The sequence below is a fragment of the Littorina saxatilis genome, linkage group LG3 (genome assembly GCF_037325665.1).
Source record: "Littorina saxatilis isolate snail1 linkage group LG3, US_GU_Lsax_2.0, whole genome shotgun sequence".
NCBI lineage: Eukaryota > Metazoa > Mollusca > Gastropoda > Littorinimorpha > Littorinidae > Littorina > Littorina saxatilis.
Genome location: NC_090247.1, coordinates 24,247,404 through 24,262,725, shown reverse-complemented (window position 1 = coordinate 24,262,725; position 15,322 = coordinate 24,247,404). Strand labels below are relative to the sequence as shown.

At 44.1% G+C, this 15,322-nt stretch overlaps 1 protein-coding gene across 2 annotated transcripts; it reads left to right on the top strand.

Moving 5' to 3' along the window:
* Nucleotides 1-84: 84 nt before the first annotated feature.
* LOC138961933 (sialate O-acetylesterase-like) lies at nt 85-15,047 on the top strand. Of its 2 annotated transcripts, none has more exons than XM_070333617.1 (10): nt 85-225; nt 1,986-2,125; nt 2,357-2,569; nt 2,973-3,111; nt 4,042-4,243; nt 4,733-4,854; nt 6,018-6,151; nt 6,613-6,770; nt 9,746-9,944; nt 11,658-15,047. In XM_070333617.1, the coding sequence occupies exons 1-10, from the start codon at nt 141-143 to the stop codon at nt 11,958-11,960; spliced, it is 1,695 nt and encodes a 564-aa protein (XP_070189718.1). In that variant the 5' UTR covers nt 85-140; the 3' UTR covers nt 11,961-15,047. The 2 variants fall into 2 exon arrangements, with proteins under 2 accessions (XP_070189718.1, XP_070189717.1); XM_070333616.1 differs by having other exon boundaries at nt 1,983-2,125.
* The last annotated feature ends 275 nt before the right edge of the window (nt 15,048-15,322 follow it).

Sequence of the window (15,322 nt, the reverse complement as noted above, 5' to 3'; positions counted from 1 at the left end):
CTGTGAAATGTGTTCTTTGCAGTTAGATCAGTGGTTTATTGTGTGTCAAGGGGGACAACCACAGAGGCCGTAATGTCACATGACCAGCACTGTGATCACATGACCGCTCCATCTCTTCGAACTTGTCCTGAGGCTCCAACATGAAGATTGTATTTGCCTTGTTCGCCTGTTTTGCTTGTTCGAGCACCGCGCAAAATGTGGTGCGAATGCAAGAGGAAGAAAGTGGTCAGTATTATCGTTGTGTGTGCCGAAGTGATGTGGGTTGATGGTGAAGTTATGAATTATGTACATCATGTACACGGTTGTCAGGAACTCGTCCTGCCTCTAGTGTATGACTATAAGTATAACCACTGAGCAGTAACAATGTATTCACTACTGTATCACGTCATGTAATATCGGAGGTACAGTGCATACATCTGACTTTGTTCTCTTGTTCAATGATAGTACTGATTGCTCTTGTTTTGCTTTCACTCTATCAGTATCAGTGAAAGTTCATTTAAGCTCTTCAAGTTTTGGCAGGAAGTATGGTTCTATTAATACCCCTGGTTATTGTCACCAAGAGGTATGGTATGTAAACGTGTCCGGAAAATGTGCAACGATGTATAGTGTTATACTTTGTACCATGCCACTGTATAACCAGAGCGGAGACAGATGACTGCACCTGCTCCAACGTGAAGAACAAGTCGTCCTACTCAGACTCCGCACATGCAGTCCGGACTGACGATCTAACAGCGAACAACAAGAAGAAGATATCACTACGTTATTGCTTATTATAACTACTGTTGTCTGACACACCATGTCTCCCGGCAAGACTTAAATGGCGAGTGGGGCGAGGAAGTACCGTTTCTTGGGCAATTCTTTCCGCGAGGAACGCTAGGATCTGGCGAGAGTTCGCTAGGTAGCTTTGGGATTGCTCGCTAAGCGAGAAAAGATGGCGGCCACGCAGCTGCCAATCCCATTGGCTGTCCATGGCTGTTTACTGACCTAGTGCAGACGACTTTTTCGGTATCATGACCAACCCATGGTGTTTAATTCTTGCATAGCTGACCACCAAACCGTTTCATATACACTCACGCCTCCTAGCTTCGCGAGAGGCTAGCCGCAAGAATATCTCCCCTGAAAGAAACACGCGTCTGGGTATCGCGACTCTTCTTGTTGCTAACTTTCTACTTAAACAAATTAAAGCAACCGATTTCACAGCAATGGAATACTAAAGTAATGGCAGTGACAAAAGTCTCTAGAGGGTCAGTGTACTCAAGCATTCATTCACATTTCTATCAGTCACGGACCTTTCATAGTCAAAACTAGCTAGTTTTTGGGGCACTTGTAATGTATATATATAATATATTTATTTTCTAAACTATTCTTCAATATTTTTGTGCATTATAATTTATATGTATGAATGTCTATGTGATGTAAAATTGCTGATGATGCTAAAATATATTTGACAGTGCCGGCTGATAAATAAATGTGCCAGTGAGGCCATATATGTAGGTCACTAACACTATGGTATCAGTAGGTGAGCTGTTTGAGATTGAGATTAGCATTGTTAACTGCTGCTCTAATCAGTAAAGCAAGTGCAAAGGTAATTCAGGGAATGTGACCTTGAGAGTATATATGTGTCAGTTTCAATTGAGATAGGTTAGGATCCCATCTGATAAACTGTGATGATTTATAATCGTTCTTCATTGACAAAGTACTTGTGAAGTAAATCGTGAGATAGGATTACATATGCACTACTGAATCCTTTTAAAAATAAAATGCTTCACAACAGTTTGCTTTTGTGTGATTGTTGTCCTCAGGTCTTAATTTTCTTTAATGTGCAACCACGGAAACATGTTCATAAATACGTTTTGCTGTTGTTTGCGTTGTTCTTTTTCTTTGATGTTTGCAGCTTAATTTCTGATGTAATTGTAGTGTCGGTCAGCATATTATTTTGCAACTTTTTACTTGACTGTCGATAATTTTGTCATTGCCACAAGGAGGTGAGGGGTCACGGTCAGAGGGTCGCACTGGTTTTGCCTTCGCCACGTACTACAACAGTCACATGGTGCTGCAACAAGCCCCGCAGCAAGCCGTCGTCTGGGGCATCCACCCCGACGTGGGCGACCGCATCATCGTCAAGGTAACGCAGTCAAGCAATACCTGGATTTACCTGAATCAACAATTTACAGTGTGCCTTTCATGTATAAATGAATACACCACACACTCACACTTAAATGTTTGTTTGTTGTTTTCTTCTTCTTCTGTTGTCATTGGTTATTGAACGGTTTGTTGTCCCTAACAGCAAGTGACCCAGGACAACTGACAGTGACTGTCATGTTCACTATTTCACTGTCATATTGGCTACCACCAGGTGGCAGAGCTGCAGCATTCATACAGCGCAGACGTCAGACAGGGGCCGGACACTGGCGTGTGGTCGGTGACCCTTGACCCCATCGCGGCGGGCGGCCCCTACACTATCACGGCCTACGCTGACGACGGCAGCACCATCTCCATCACAGACGTGCTGTTCGGCGACGTGTGGGTCTGCTCCGGACAGTCCAACATGCAGTTCTCCACTGACCAGGTTCACAGTCTGGTTTGCTTGTGTCATTGGTGGGTTGGTTGGTTGTTTGGTGGGTTGGTTGTGTGTTAGGGGTTGTTTGGTCTGCTTGGTCTGCTCTGGCCAGTGGAGTATGCAGCTCTCTCTATTGACCAGGATCTCATGGTGTGACCATTGCAGTTAGGTTGTTTTCACGTGTATGTAAAACTGCATGGCTGGTTGCTTGATTGTCTCAACTTTTTCCTGTGAGTGAGTGAGTGTGTGTGTTTGTCTGCCTGCCTGGCTCTGTGTGTGCATGTGTGTGTGCTTGTGAGCAACTGTTGAGCACACAACAAACTAAAGAGGTTTGTATTTTCTTGCACTTCCACTTCCATCTGCGTGTCAAGGGAGACAATACGTAATGCACAAGTGTGGTGTGTGTCGACAGATCTACAATGCGTCCCAAGAGCTGAACGCGTCCAGTCAGTACACAGACATCCGACTTTTCACTGTCGCCATGCGGACCTCCACCACCCCTCTCTATGATCTGTCGGCCATCGCTGAGCCCTGGTCCCTGCCTAACGCCAGTGAGTTGATCGTAGAGTACAGTGTGTCTATGATCGTAGTGTACAGTGTGTCTATGATCGTAGTGTACAGTGTGTCTATGATCATAGTGTACAGTGTGTTTATGATCATAGTGTACAGTTCGTCTATGATCGTAGTGTACAGTGTGTATCTATGATCGTAGTGTACAGTGTGTCTATGATCGTAGTGTACAGTGTGTCTATGATCTTAGTGTACAGTGTGTCGCTATGCGTACCTCCACCACCCCCCTCTATGACCTGTCGGCCGTCGCTGAGAGGGATTGGATTGGATTGTTTAATTGTATAACCAGTGATTTGGTTTTTACAATGGTAAAAAAAAGAGAAAATGTACAAAATCAGCATTTCTTGTAATCGAATCAAATGTATATATATATGGTGTTAAATATTTTTGGCAGTTGCTTGCTAATATAGTCACCTCACCATATAGATATATACATCGTGGCAAACAGTGTATCAACCATGAAAACTTCGCTGAGAGGGAGAGACATAGAGAAGCCGGGAAGATTATTATTATACGCATTTGACACATCTGCACATTTATGGAAAAAGAGTTTTGTTTGTAAGGCTGGCACACATCTGATTTTACTGGACAATGTCAGTTTGTATAGGCTTGTTTGTAAGGCTGGCACACATCTGATTTTACTGGAACATTTCAGTTTGTATAGGCTCAATTGTAGCATAAACTAACGGGTGCACATGCATGCAAATATGTTGGACTATATGTACACATAGCACATAGCACTATACTTACAGTCGGTGAGGTTACAGGATGCCAGTGGGACCAGCAAAAAGTCTGTCCTGTCATGACGGGCATATTTTCTGCAGCAGAAAAAGGGACAGCCAATGATGTCCCTGATTAGAAAGTGCCTCTTCTCAGAGGGGTCTCACGTAACCACTGTACTTTGATTGCAGCCACGGTGGGCAAGAGCCCCTTCAACTATTTCTCGGCGGTGTGCTGGCTGTTCGGCAAGGGGCTGTACAAAGAACTGGGCTATCCCATCGGTCTCATCGACACCACCTGGGGGGGAACACCTGTTGAGGCCTGGTCCTCACCTGTCGCTCTGGCCAGGTGTGGTCTGGAGGACACGGTCACTGACAGTGCTGTCTCATACAGGTGAGCCATGTCTACCATGTGGAGGGGTGGGGGAGGGGGGGGCACCTGTGGAGGCCTGATCCTCACCTGACGCTCCGGCCAATTGTGGTCTGCAGGACATGGTCACTGACAGTGCTGTCTGGTACAGGTGAGTCATGTCTACACACCTGGGGGGGGGGGGGGGGCGCTGGGGATGGGATGGTGTCAGATGTTTGTCAATATGTGAGTTGTAGCTGACTGTGAAAGGGTTGTGAGGAACCTGTGAGAGACAGGTGGGATGGGTTGGTGTCAGGTGTTGGACAGTCCTGTGGCAGACCTAGGCTGGGGGAGGGAGGCGGAAGGGGAGGGTAAGAGCTACTTATTGCAAGTCGGGCACTACTTGATACTGGTGATAGTGAAGGGGAATGGAGGCTGACATTTACATACTAATCAAGAAAGCTGACATTGTGTGCACAGTTACTCACAGCACTGAGGAAACAAACCATTAAAATGTTGTATTTTGGAAACTAGGACAAGCCCCAGGGAAGACGGTACAACAGATGTGGACGGGCCGGGCAGCAACTCGCAGCTGTGGAACGCCATGGTCTATCCTCTGCTGAACATGACTGTGTATGGCGCCATCTGGTATCAAGGTGTGTGTGTGTGTGTGTGTGTGTGTGTTTGTGTGGAACGCCATGGTCTATCCTCTGCTCAACATGACTGTGTATGGCGCCATCTGGTATCAAGGTGTGTGTGTGTGATCAGGATGAAAACAACATTTTAATTCAACATCAATTGCCTGTTCGCATGACTCATTTGTCGACATGTCATGAACACAAAAGAACACTTTCAGACATATTTTACTGTAGACATTGTGTCTTGAATGACTATTCGTACACATGCATGTCTCTCACAATTCCCGCAGTAGTTTCTGGAAACTGCGAGAAATGGAATAAACAATTATTGGGTGTACTGAATACAGACAATGTACTGAGGTGCCATGCTGGAACTGAGAGCCAAGCAATCAGTGTAATGAGACAGTGGAACCCTCCTTTAAAGACTCACTCTTTTTAAGACCCTGCTTTCTCAGATGTTCTGGTCATACCCTCTGTAAATTTACCTCCATTTTCTTCTTCTTCTTCTTCTTGTCGTTCGCTGTTAGATCGTCAGTCCGGACTGCAGGGCGAAACGAGGGGTTCCACTGTATCTGTGTGAGAGCGAGAAGTAAACGAAGAGTGTGAGAAAAGTAAAACAAGAGAGTGGGTGAGAGAAAAGTGTTCAATCAATCAATATGAGGCTCATATCGCGCGTATTCCATGGGTACAGTTCTAAGCGCAGGTATTTTTTTATTTTTATGCAATTTATATCGCGCACATATTCAAGGCGCAGAGATTTATTTATGCCGTGTGAGATGGAATTTTTTTTACACAATACATCACGCATTCACATCGGCCAGCAGATCGCAGCCATTTCGGCGCATATCCTACTTTTCACGGCCTATTATTCCAAGTCACACGTGTATTTTGGTGGGACATTTTTATCTGTGCCCATATAATTTTGCCAGGAAAGACCCTTTTGTCAATCGTGGGATCTTTGACGTGCACACCCCAATGTAGTGTACACTAAGGGACCTCGGTTTTTCGTCTCATCCTAAAGACTAGCACTTGAACCCACCCACCTAGGTTAGGAAAGGGGGGAGAAAATTGCTAACACCCTGACCCAGGGTCGAACTCGCAACCTCTTGCTTCCGAGCGCAAGTGCAATACCACTCGGCCACCCAGTCCACAAGTGTTGACAATACTGGTGTCATTACCAGGTGAGGCGGATGCGAGTGAGCCCAAGATGCATCACTACAACTGCACCTTCCCCGCCATGATCGACGACTGGAGGACAAACTTTGCTGCTGCCTCCCAACAGACCAAGCCAGACTTCCCCTTTGGCTTTGTACAGGTAGGCAGAAATTACTTCGGCTTCATGCAATGACATGGCATCAGGTTCATGCACATTTGTAAAAAAAATAAAATAAAAAAAATAAAATTTAAAAAGCAGGCAAATACTAGATATAAAGTGATCCACTGTAGGGGAGGAACAGAGGCTCCTCCGGTATTTCACAGCAAATGCACTGGAGGTTGCCAGTTACTGGACTGTACAGATACCAGCATGCAAAACGTAGCTTCAGTTTGCCATGTCTCTGTATCTTTTGTTTAATTCGTGCATGTGTAGATGTCTCTAACAAAGTTAACGAAAGAATGTGTTAAGTGGAACCCCTCTTCTGAAAACATAGCTTATTTTAGTTTTTCCGTTTATATTCACTGTACATTTACCTCCCCTGTCAAAGCTGATTTTCTCAGGTATTTTAAGGTCTTGAAAGAGAGTTTATATATACACTCATCCATTGTGTTGACAATCAGCTGTCAGGCAACAGTCCCGACCCAACGGTGGTGGTGGGTTTCCCTGACATCCGCTGGCACCAGACGGCTGACTTCGGCTACACGCCCAACCCCAGGATGACCAATGTCTTTATGGCTGTCAGCATGGACCTGCCCGACTTTAACTCTCCATATGGCAGGTGTGTGTGTGTGTGTGTGTGTGTGTGTGTGGGTAGTGTGTGTGTGGGTGGTGTTTGTGGGGGGTGTAGTGTGTATGTGTGTGTGTGAGTCAGTGTGTGAGTCATCATGGACCAGCCCGACTTTAACTCTCAATGGGGCAGAGGTGTGTGTGTCTGTGTGTGTGAGAGATGAACATCGTCTACATGGCTGTCAGCATGGACCTGCCCAACTTTAACTCTCCATTGGGAAGGTGTGTGATGTGTGTGTGTAATGTGTGTGTACTGTTTCAGACATCCGCCTTGCTAGGGTCTGGCCTATAATGTCACATGGAAAAGTTTAACCAAGGGTATTCTCTCTTTCAAACCCATACAAACATTGTCTATTTAGCTGTGTCTGTTAACCTTTGCCGTGCTTCCTGGGTTCACCTGTACCAGAGACACACTAAAATCATTATAACTCTGGAACCATTAAAGGTATCGTTTTGAAATTTTAAGTATCTCTCACACACCTAATTTGCTCTCTGTCTGCAAATTTTTAGTGTGTACATGACAAAACATTAAAATTAATTGATTATGATAATTTACATAAACACTACCGATGGCGCGGGTTCACACAAACCCATACTTTTAAAGAGTAGTAGTGATTGTAACTATCCCTCTGCCGACGGCGCGGGTTCTGCTACACCCATAATTACCAAAGCGGCGGTACAGTGTCTGTCTGCCTGTTTGTCTCCAAGCGACTGTCTGTCTCTCTGTCTGTCTGTCCGTATCTCTCTGTCTGTATGTCTGTTGTCAGTTGCTCTGTCTGTCTGTCTATCTGTCTATCCGTCTATCTGTCTATCCGTCTATCTGACTGTCTGTCTATCTGACTGTCTGTCTCTGTCTCTCTCTCTGTCTCTCTCTCTGTCTCTCTCTGTCTCTCTCTGTCTCTCTCTCTCTGTCTCTCTCTCTCTGTCTCTCTCTCTCTTAGTCTCTCTCTCTTTCTTAGTCTCTCTCTCTCTGTCTCTCTCTCTCTTAGTCTCTCTCTCTGTCTCTCTTTCTTAGTATCTCTCTCTCTCTTTCTTAGTCTCTCTCTCTCTCTCTTTCTTTCTCTCTCTCTCTCTCTTTCTTAGTCTCTCTCTCTCTCTTTCTTAGTCTCTCTCTCTCTCTTTCTTAGTGTCTCTCTCTCTTTCTTAGTCTCTCTCTCTCTCTCTCTTTCTTAGTCTTCCTCTCTCTCTCTTTCTTAGTCTCTCTCTCTCTTTCTTAGTCTCTCTCTCTCTTTCTTAGTCTCTCTCTCTCTTTCTTAGTCTCTCTCTCTCTCTTTCTCCCTCTCTCTCTTTCTTAGTCTCTCTCTCTCTTTCTTAGTCTCTCTCTCTCTTTCTTAGTCTCTCTCTCTCTTTCTTAGTCTCTCTCTCTCTCTCTTTCTTAGTCTCTCCCTCTCTCTCTTAGTCTCTCTCTCTCTCTTTCTTAGTCTCTCTCTCTCTCTCTTTCTTAGTCTCTCTCTCTCTTTCTTAGTCTCTCTCTCTCTTTCTTAGTCTCTCTCTCTCTCTCTCTCTCTCTTTCTTAGTCTCTCTCTCTCTTTCTTAGTCTCTCTCTCTCTCTCTTTCTTAGTCTCTCTCTCTCTCTCTTTTTTAGTCTCTCTCTCTTTCTTAGTCTCTCTCTCTCTTTCTTAGTCTCTCTCTCTCTTTCTTAGTCTCTCTCTCTCTCTCTTTCTTAGTCTCCCTCTCTCTCTTTCTTAGTCTCTCTCTCTCTTTCTTAGTCTCTCTCTCTCTCTCTCTCTCTTTCTTAGTCTCTCTCTTTCTTAGTCTCTCTCTCTCTCTCTCTCTTTCTTAGTCTCCCTCTCTCTCTTTCTTAGTCTCTCTCTTTCTTAGTCTCTCTCTCTCTCTTTCTTAGTCTCTCTCTCTCTTTCTTAGTCTCTCTCTCTCTTTCTTAGTCTCTCTCTCTCTCTTTCTTAGTCTCTCTCTCTCTCTCTCTCTTTCTTAGTCTCTCTCTCTCTTTCTCTCTCTTTCTTCGTCTCTCTCTCTCTCTCTTTCTTAGTCTCTCTCTTTCTCTTTCTTAGTCTCTCTCTCTCTCTTTCTTGGTCTCTCTCTCTCTCTTTCTTAGTCTCTCTCTCTTTCTTAGTCTCTCTCTCTCTTTCTTAGTCTCTCTCTCTCTCTTTCTTAGTCTCTCTCTCTCTCTTTCTTAGTCTCTCTCTCTCTCTCTTTCTTAGTCTCTCTCTCTCTCTCTTTCTTAGTCTCTCTCTCTTTCTTAGTCTCTCTCTCTCTCTCTTTCTCTCTTTCTTAGTCTCCCTCTCTCTCTTTCTTAGTCTCTCTCTCTCTCTTTCTTAGTCTCTTTCTCTCTCTTTCTTAGTCTCTCTCTCTTTCTTAGTCTCTCTCTCTCTCCTTCTTAGTCTCTCTCTCTCTCTCTTTCTTAGTCTCTCTCTCTCTCTCTTTCTTAGTCTCTCTCTTTCTTTCTCTCTCTCTTTCTTAGTCTCTCTCTCTCTTTCTTAGTCTCTCTCTCTCTCTTTCTTAGTCTCTCTCTCTCTCTCTTTCTTAGTCTCTCTCTCTCTCTCTCTCTCTTTCTTAGTCTCTCGGTCTCTCTCAGTCTCTCTCAGTCTCTCCCTCCCCTTCTCCCTCCCCTTCTCCCTCCCCCTCTCCCTCCCCTGCAAGAAGTCGGTGAAGGGAGAAACTCGATGCACCCACTGAAGTAGCGCTGTGGGTTTCCCTGAACCCACCCCGTCGTTAGAGGAATAAACGGTAAAAACCCTCTTTCAAATGTATGGGTTCAGACAAACCTGCATCGTCGTTAGAGGAATAAACGGTAAAAACCCTCTTTCAAATGTATGGGTTCAGACAAACCCGCATCGTCGGGCGTGTGTAGTCAAAAGCGGCATCCGGCAAAGGTTAATACATATATCTTTTTTGTCGTGTTTATTGCAATTTTTATTTTATTCTTGTAACCCTAGGGGTTTTTGAAATAAATATTGACTTGACTTGACTTGTTGTGATGTTACTGATGACCAGAACTTCTTTGTACAGTGTCCATCCCCGTGACAAGCAGGACGTGGCTGAGCGGCTGTTGCTGTCAGGTCTGCGTGTGGCGTACAACAAGGGATCCGAACCCACACAGGGGCCGCGACCGGTCAGTGTGGTCCAACAGGGGGACACCGTGGCCGTCACTTACTCCGCCTCCAACAGCGGCGACAACATTCGCGTCAAGAGTCGCAACGGATTTGAGGTCAGTCCCTCTTACCCAGTCTTGGATGATGTTTTTTGTCAGTGTGCAGTTGTAGCAAGTACTTAGCCAAAAGTGTTTGAATTCTTTTCTTTGCTTTACCAATAAGTAATATTGTCATCATTTTCACGATTTTTCATTCACAAGCACCTGGGAAATAAATCTCATGTTCCCCAGGCAATAAATCCCCGGTTACCATAGTTACAGGAAGCAGGTTATACATGGATAATCAAAAGCAAACCCAATAGAAACGCTCGGGGATTCTTCGGCTCTTTTCATTGGTGTTTCCCCAGACCTAAACAGACGACACGACACTGCTTTGCAAAGTTCCAAAAACGAACTGGCAAACTGGCAAAAGTAAACAAAAAACAAAACTACTTCATGAAAGGTCATACATTCATCAAAAACAAATGAAACCTAGCGATATGTTTTGTCTTACAGAGTCATGGAGTGCGTGTATCTGGGTTTCGATACACGGACGTTCGGAGAAACACGAACGTCAAGTTCAAGTAAAACGACCACTGACACTCACATTTTGACCCGTGCACAAGACGTTGTATCGATAAACGAAGCACAAATAAGAAACAATAATAAAAGCAAAGTAAATAGCAACAAGATATGCAAACATCTAACAAAGCCGAGCAAGCAGAATGACAGGTCTAATGAAAAACAAAGAGGTACTGAGTCGGAAACAAGATCGCGATTCTTTCCTTCGCTGCACGACGCAAATCTTCGGTGACCTTTGACCAAATGTAGCTTCCACATTGGATCACTCAGCTTAATATTTAAAACAGAAAGCCAAGGGGGTGGAATACCGAGATGAACCTACAGAACTGTGCATCGTCAAACCTGACATATTCATCCCAACATTTAATGAACTCAAAAACACAAAAAGTTGCATCAAACCGGGACTCGTGTGGTTATCAGCACGGAACCCGTGTTTCAAAGCATGGCTCCCTGGGTTGATTGTGCACTTATTTTGTCACTACCAAAATGATGACAAAAACGATGTTTGGTGGTTTGTTGACAGACCAGCTTTTTTGTCAGTCCTCGGGGGGCATAAAGACGATAATTATGCTCCCCCTCGGACCGACAAAAAAGCTGGTCTGTCAACAACCCATCAAACATCTTATCAATCAATCAATCAATGTCTGCATGTGTTTAATTCACCTCGGCTCCATGCAAAACTGTCTGGTGACGAGTAAGTGACAAAATAATCAGTTGGTTGATCAGTTCATATTGATTTGACTTATGGATTGATGGATCATTTATTGATTGATTAATTGATTGACTGGTGTGTCTACAAATCTGCTGCAGAATGTACACCAATTGATTGATTGATTGAATGATTGATTGATTGATTGAATGATTGATCGATTGATTGATTGACTGGTGTGTCTACAGTTCTGCTGTTCATGGAATGGCAAGGCTGACTGCACACTGATTGATTGACTGACTGACTGACTGACTGACTGGTGTATCTACAGTTCTGCTGCTGATGGAATGGCAAGGTGGAGTGCACACTGATTGATTGATTGATTGATTGACTGTTTGGTGTGTCTACAGTTCTGCTGCTGATGGAATGGCAAGGTGGAGTGCACACTGATTGATTGATTGACTGTTTGGTGTGTCTACAGTTCTGCTGCTGATGGAATGGCAAGGTGGAGTGCACACTGATTGATTGATTGATTGATTGACTGTTTGGTGTGTCTACAGTTCTGCTGCTCATGGAATGGCAAGGCGGAGTGCACACCGAAGAACTCGTGGTGGTTACCGGCCCCCATCATCAGCACCGACCCCACCACTCTCTCCCTGGACGGCAGCGTATGTGGCGCCGACCAGTTCATCGTCGGCCTGCGCTACGCATGGCACGAGTCGCCGTGCGTCTTCAAGCACTGCGCTGTGTACTCAACGTCCAACGACCTGCCGGCCCCGCCCTTCATCACCATCAAGCCTCAGAGCTCTGGCACCGCCTTCACTTACACCATTGACTGGTCCAAACCACAGCTTATTCCTTAGACCTTTTTGCAGGACTTACATCTTTCCGCTTCTCGCCGGAAATCTGGTTTTTGAAAACTTTTTTAAACCAGAAAATCTGCTTTCTTAAAGTAAAACTTTGAAAACAAATTTTTTTTTAGTTTGGATTGTTGATGGAGGCAAAATGTGTATTATTTTATCATTTATTAACATACATTTTGCTACCAGGAGAGGCTGTTCTTTGTCCCTACAAGATAATTTTTAAAAAAAGCCTCAGCTTCTGGGAGGCGCCGCTGTGGACCCTGGCCTTTCAGGTTTTTCACTAATTTTTGGTGTTACAGCAGTCCCTGCAATGTACGGCCCCCGGCGTGAGCGGACACCTGACATGTACGGACACATTTGCTCGGCACGGAGTGTTTTCCTTCTATATTTTCCCCCCCTTAAACGGACACCTGCAAGACTTGGACGCGGACACTCATTTTCGGTCCAAACAGCAGGTCATACCTCCAATGTCTAGTCTTTCGGATGAGACGAAAAACCGAGGTCCCTTCGTGTACACTACATTAGGGTGTGCACGTTAAAGATCCCACGATTGACAAAAGGGTCTTTCCTGGCAAAAATGTATAGGCATAGATAAAAAATGTCCACCAAAATAACCCATGTGACTTGGAATAATAGGCCGTGAAAAGTAGGATATGCGCCGAAATGGCTGCGATCTGCTGGTCGATGTGAATGTGTGATGTATTGTGTAAAAAATTCCATCTCACACGGCATAAATAGATCCCTGCGCCTTGAGTCCGAGTCTGGAGATACGTGCGCGATATAAGACTTCATATAACAATGTACGGACAGACCATCGTCAAATTTTCACCACAACAAAATCAATAACAGAGCAGTCCGGCTCTTGGTACAAAGATCACAGCCGCAATGGCGTGATGACAGTCACTGATAACTTGAGTGCACGTGTACACATCAGGAGGGGGGATAGTTTTGGTCAGGAGTGGAGAACATGCGAAGATGCCAACATGAAACTGCACTGTGCTCTTTATTCTTGTCTGTTGCGTAAACAACAGAAACCACACAGAAACCACAGTCGATGAAGGTCCTGAGCGAAAGAGAGTGAAAAACTGGCCACAGTTCTCAGCATCGTGTGTCTGTGTGTTACCTCTTTCATTGACAAGATACTCTTGTTTCCCCTCAGCCTTGACCAGTGAGTCGGTTGCCAAGAGAGGGGAGGGGGGGGGTGGAGGGGTAGCTAGCTAGCTAAACTCTGTGGGGTGTCCGGTGTCACTGCATGTCAGCAGGAAGAGCATTGGAGAGAAATAGAGAGGTGTACTCTTCCGCACAATTTCCAAGCATCAGTTGTCACGGCTTGGGGTAGGCATTAGTGAGGGAGAGTGGGAGCTGTGTTATGTACAGTGTATTTCCGACTGAAGAGTGAAAAGTCACTGCCATGCCACATGATCGGCATGCAGTCAATAAAGCCAGACAAGAAGAAAATAAATTACATGATTATGGGGGAGGGGGTGGTGTGGTCACCCCTCCCGTGACCGGACACCTGCAATGTACGACAGTTTTGCTATGGCCCAAGGGTGTCCGTTCATGAGAGGGACTGCTGTAGCTCTGTTTCTGGTAAATACTACTGTTGACAGTGGAATTTGGAAGAGGAAAATTGCTTTCAAAGGAATACAGAAGGGTAAATATACTACTTATTATCAGGGCTTTTATACCTGAGGTGGGCATTGTATATATGGTTGTTGTTTGTTTGATTTTCGTGGTTTCTAGAGATTTGCTTTGTTCGGGTGTTCCACGAGAGAGAGAAAATGATACAAAAAGAGAAAATTAAGTTTACTGCCCCTCATAATGAGTTTGCAATGCAGTGGAGATTATTGACGTGTTTGTTGTTGTTGTGGCCTTGTAACTGTTAGCGTCTCAACATTTAATAACAGCTATGTAATATCTTATTATCAGGGTCAATGTCACGGAAGTTGATTTTTTGTAAACATATTGTATATTCCTATGGAAGACTGCTATGCAAACCTTTTTGGCATGACATAGCTTGAATTGAACAAAGCATTCCAAGTAAGTACAACATTTTTACTTCACATGTGTACATGCTGCAATGCCTTTGCCTTCATGCAAGAAACGGCAAACGGAGGAATAAAAAATGTGTGCCTGTGCACGTAAAAGACCGTTGGGTAGATATATTTGTGACTAACGCATTGTTCTGTCAATAAGAAACGTTCCAACAACTTCCCTTTCTTGTTTTTTTATTCTGAATTTTGGAACGTTGGCAGTCTCCTTGTTTTTGGAATGACAGTGAACCAATTTTGTTGGTTTTCGTTCAAATGGTCACATGAGTGTTTTTTATTCATATCATACAGCTGATTGTGATACTCATGCTCAAGCCATGCACCTCACTGCATCTCAATGGGGATTGTTGTGTGACACCTTCAACATTGCCTTACAGTTCACTCTTTACTTAATATTTTGTATGTGTAGAAACAGACTGGGTGTTAGCAGACTTATAATTATGTGATGTATGTTACAAATGGATCATGTTCAGAAATAAATCGCACACGATTTTGTACAACAGTATATTTTATATTACACTCTTTACATTCTTAAAACAACAGTGCAATGATTTCATTCAGTTATGAGTGTTCATGATAACATGTTGTTGTTTGTTGCATTTGTTGCCACTTTTTATGAGCATTCCAGGTAAAGATGTTAACAGTATATATATTCCAACCCCCCGCGGGTTAGGGGGAAGAATTTACCCGATGCTCCCCAGCATGTCGTAAGAGGCGACTAACGAATTCTGTTTCTCCTTTTACCCTTGTTAAGTGTTTCTTGTATAGAATATAGTCAATGTTTGTAAAGATTTTAGTCAAGCAGTATGTAAGAAATGTTAAGTCCTTTGTACTGGAAACTTACATTCTCCCAGTAAGGTAATATATTGTACTACGTTGCAAGCCCCTGGAGCAAATTTTTTATTAGTGCTTTTGTGAACAAGAAACAATTGACAAGTGGCTCTATCCCATCTCCCCCCTTCCCTCCGTCGCGATATAACCTTGAATGGTTGAAAACGACGTTGAACACCAAATAAAGAAAGATATATATTCCAGATTTTGTTGGTTGCTTGTTGTGTTTTTTTTTGTTTTTTTAGTTTTTTGCAATGCAGTTTGGGCTATCTCTGCTGATCATGACACCAAACAAATACATGTGATGCAGCCATTGTGCTACAGTGGAACCTCCCTTTTGAGAACTTTAGAAGCCTGAGAAAACCAGTTGTCTTAAAGAGCAACTGCCTGGCCACAAGAATGCGCAGTCGCATGCAAAAATGCGTTAAAGAGTTTTCCGAGTAGATTCAACAAAGACTGGTGATTTGGTTGACAAGAACA

Bases quoted from the DNA above. Each gene is read 5' to 3' on its own strand.
- LOC138961933 (XM_070333616.1), top strand. From the start codon at position 141: ATGAAGATTGTATTTGCCTTGTTCGCCTGTTTTGCTTGTTCGAGCACC. The intron at 2,126-2,356 runs GTAACGCAGTCA...GGCTACCACCAG, and splicing joins GCGACCGCATCATCGTCAAG to GTGGCAGAGCTGCAGCATTC. The intron at 2,570-2,972 runs GTTCACAGTCTG...GTGTGTCGACAG, and splicing joins TGCAGTTCTCCACTGACCAG to ATCTACAATGCGTCCCAAGA.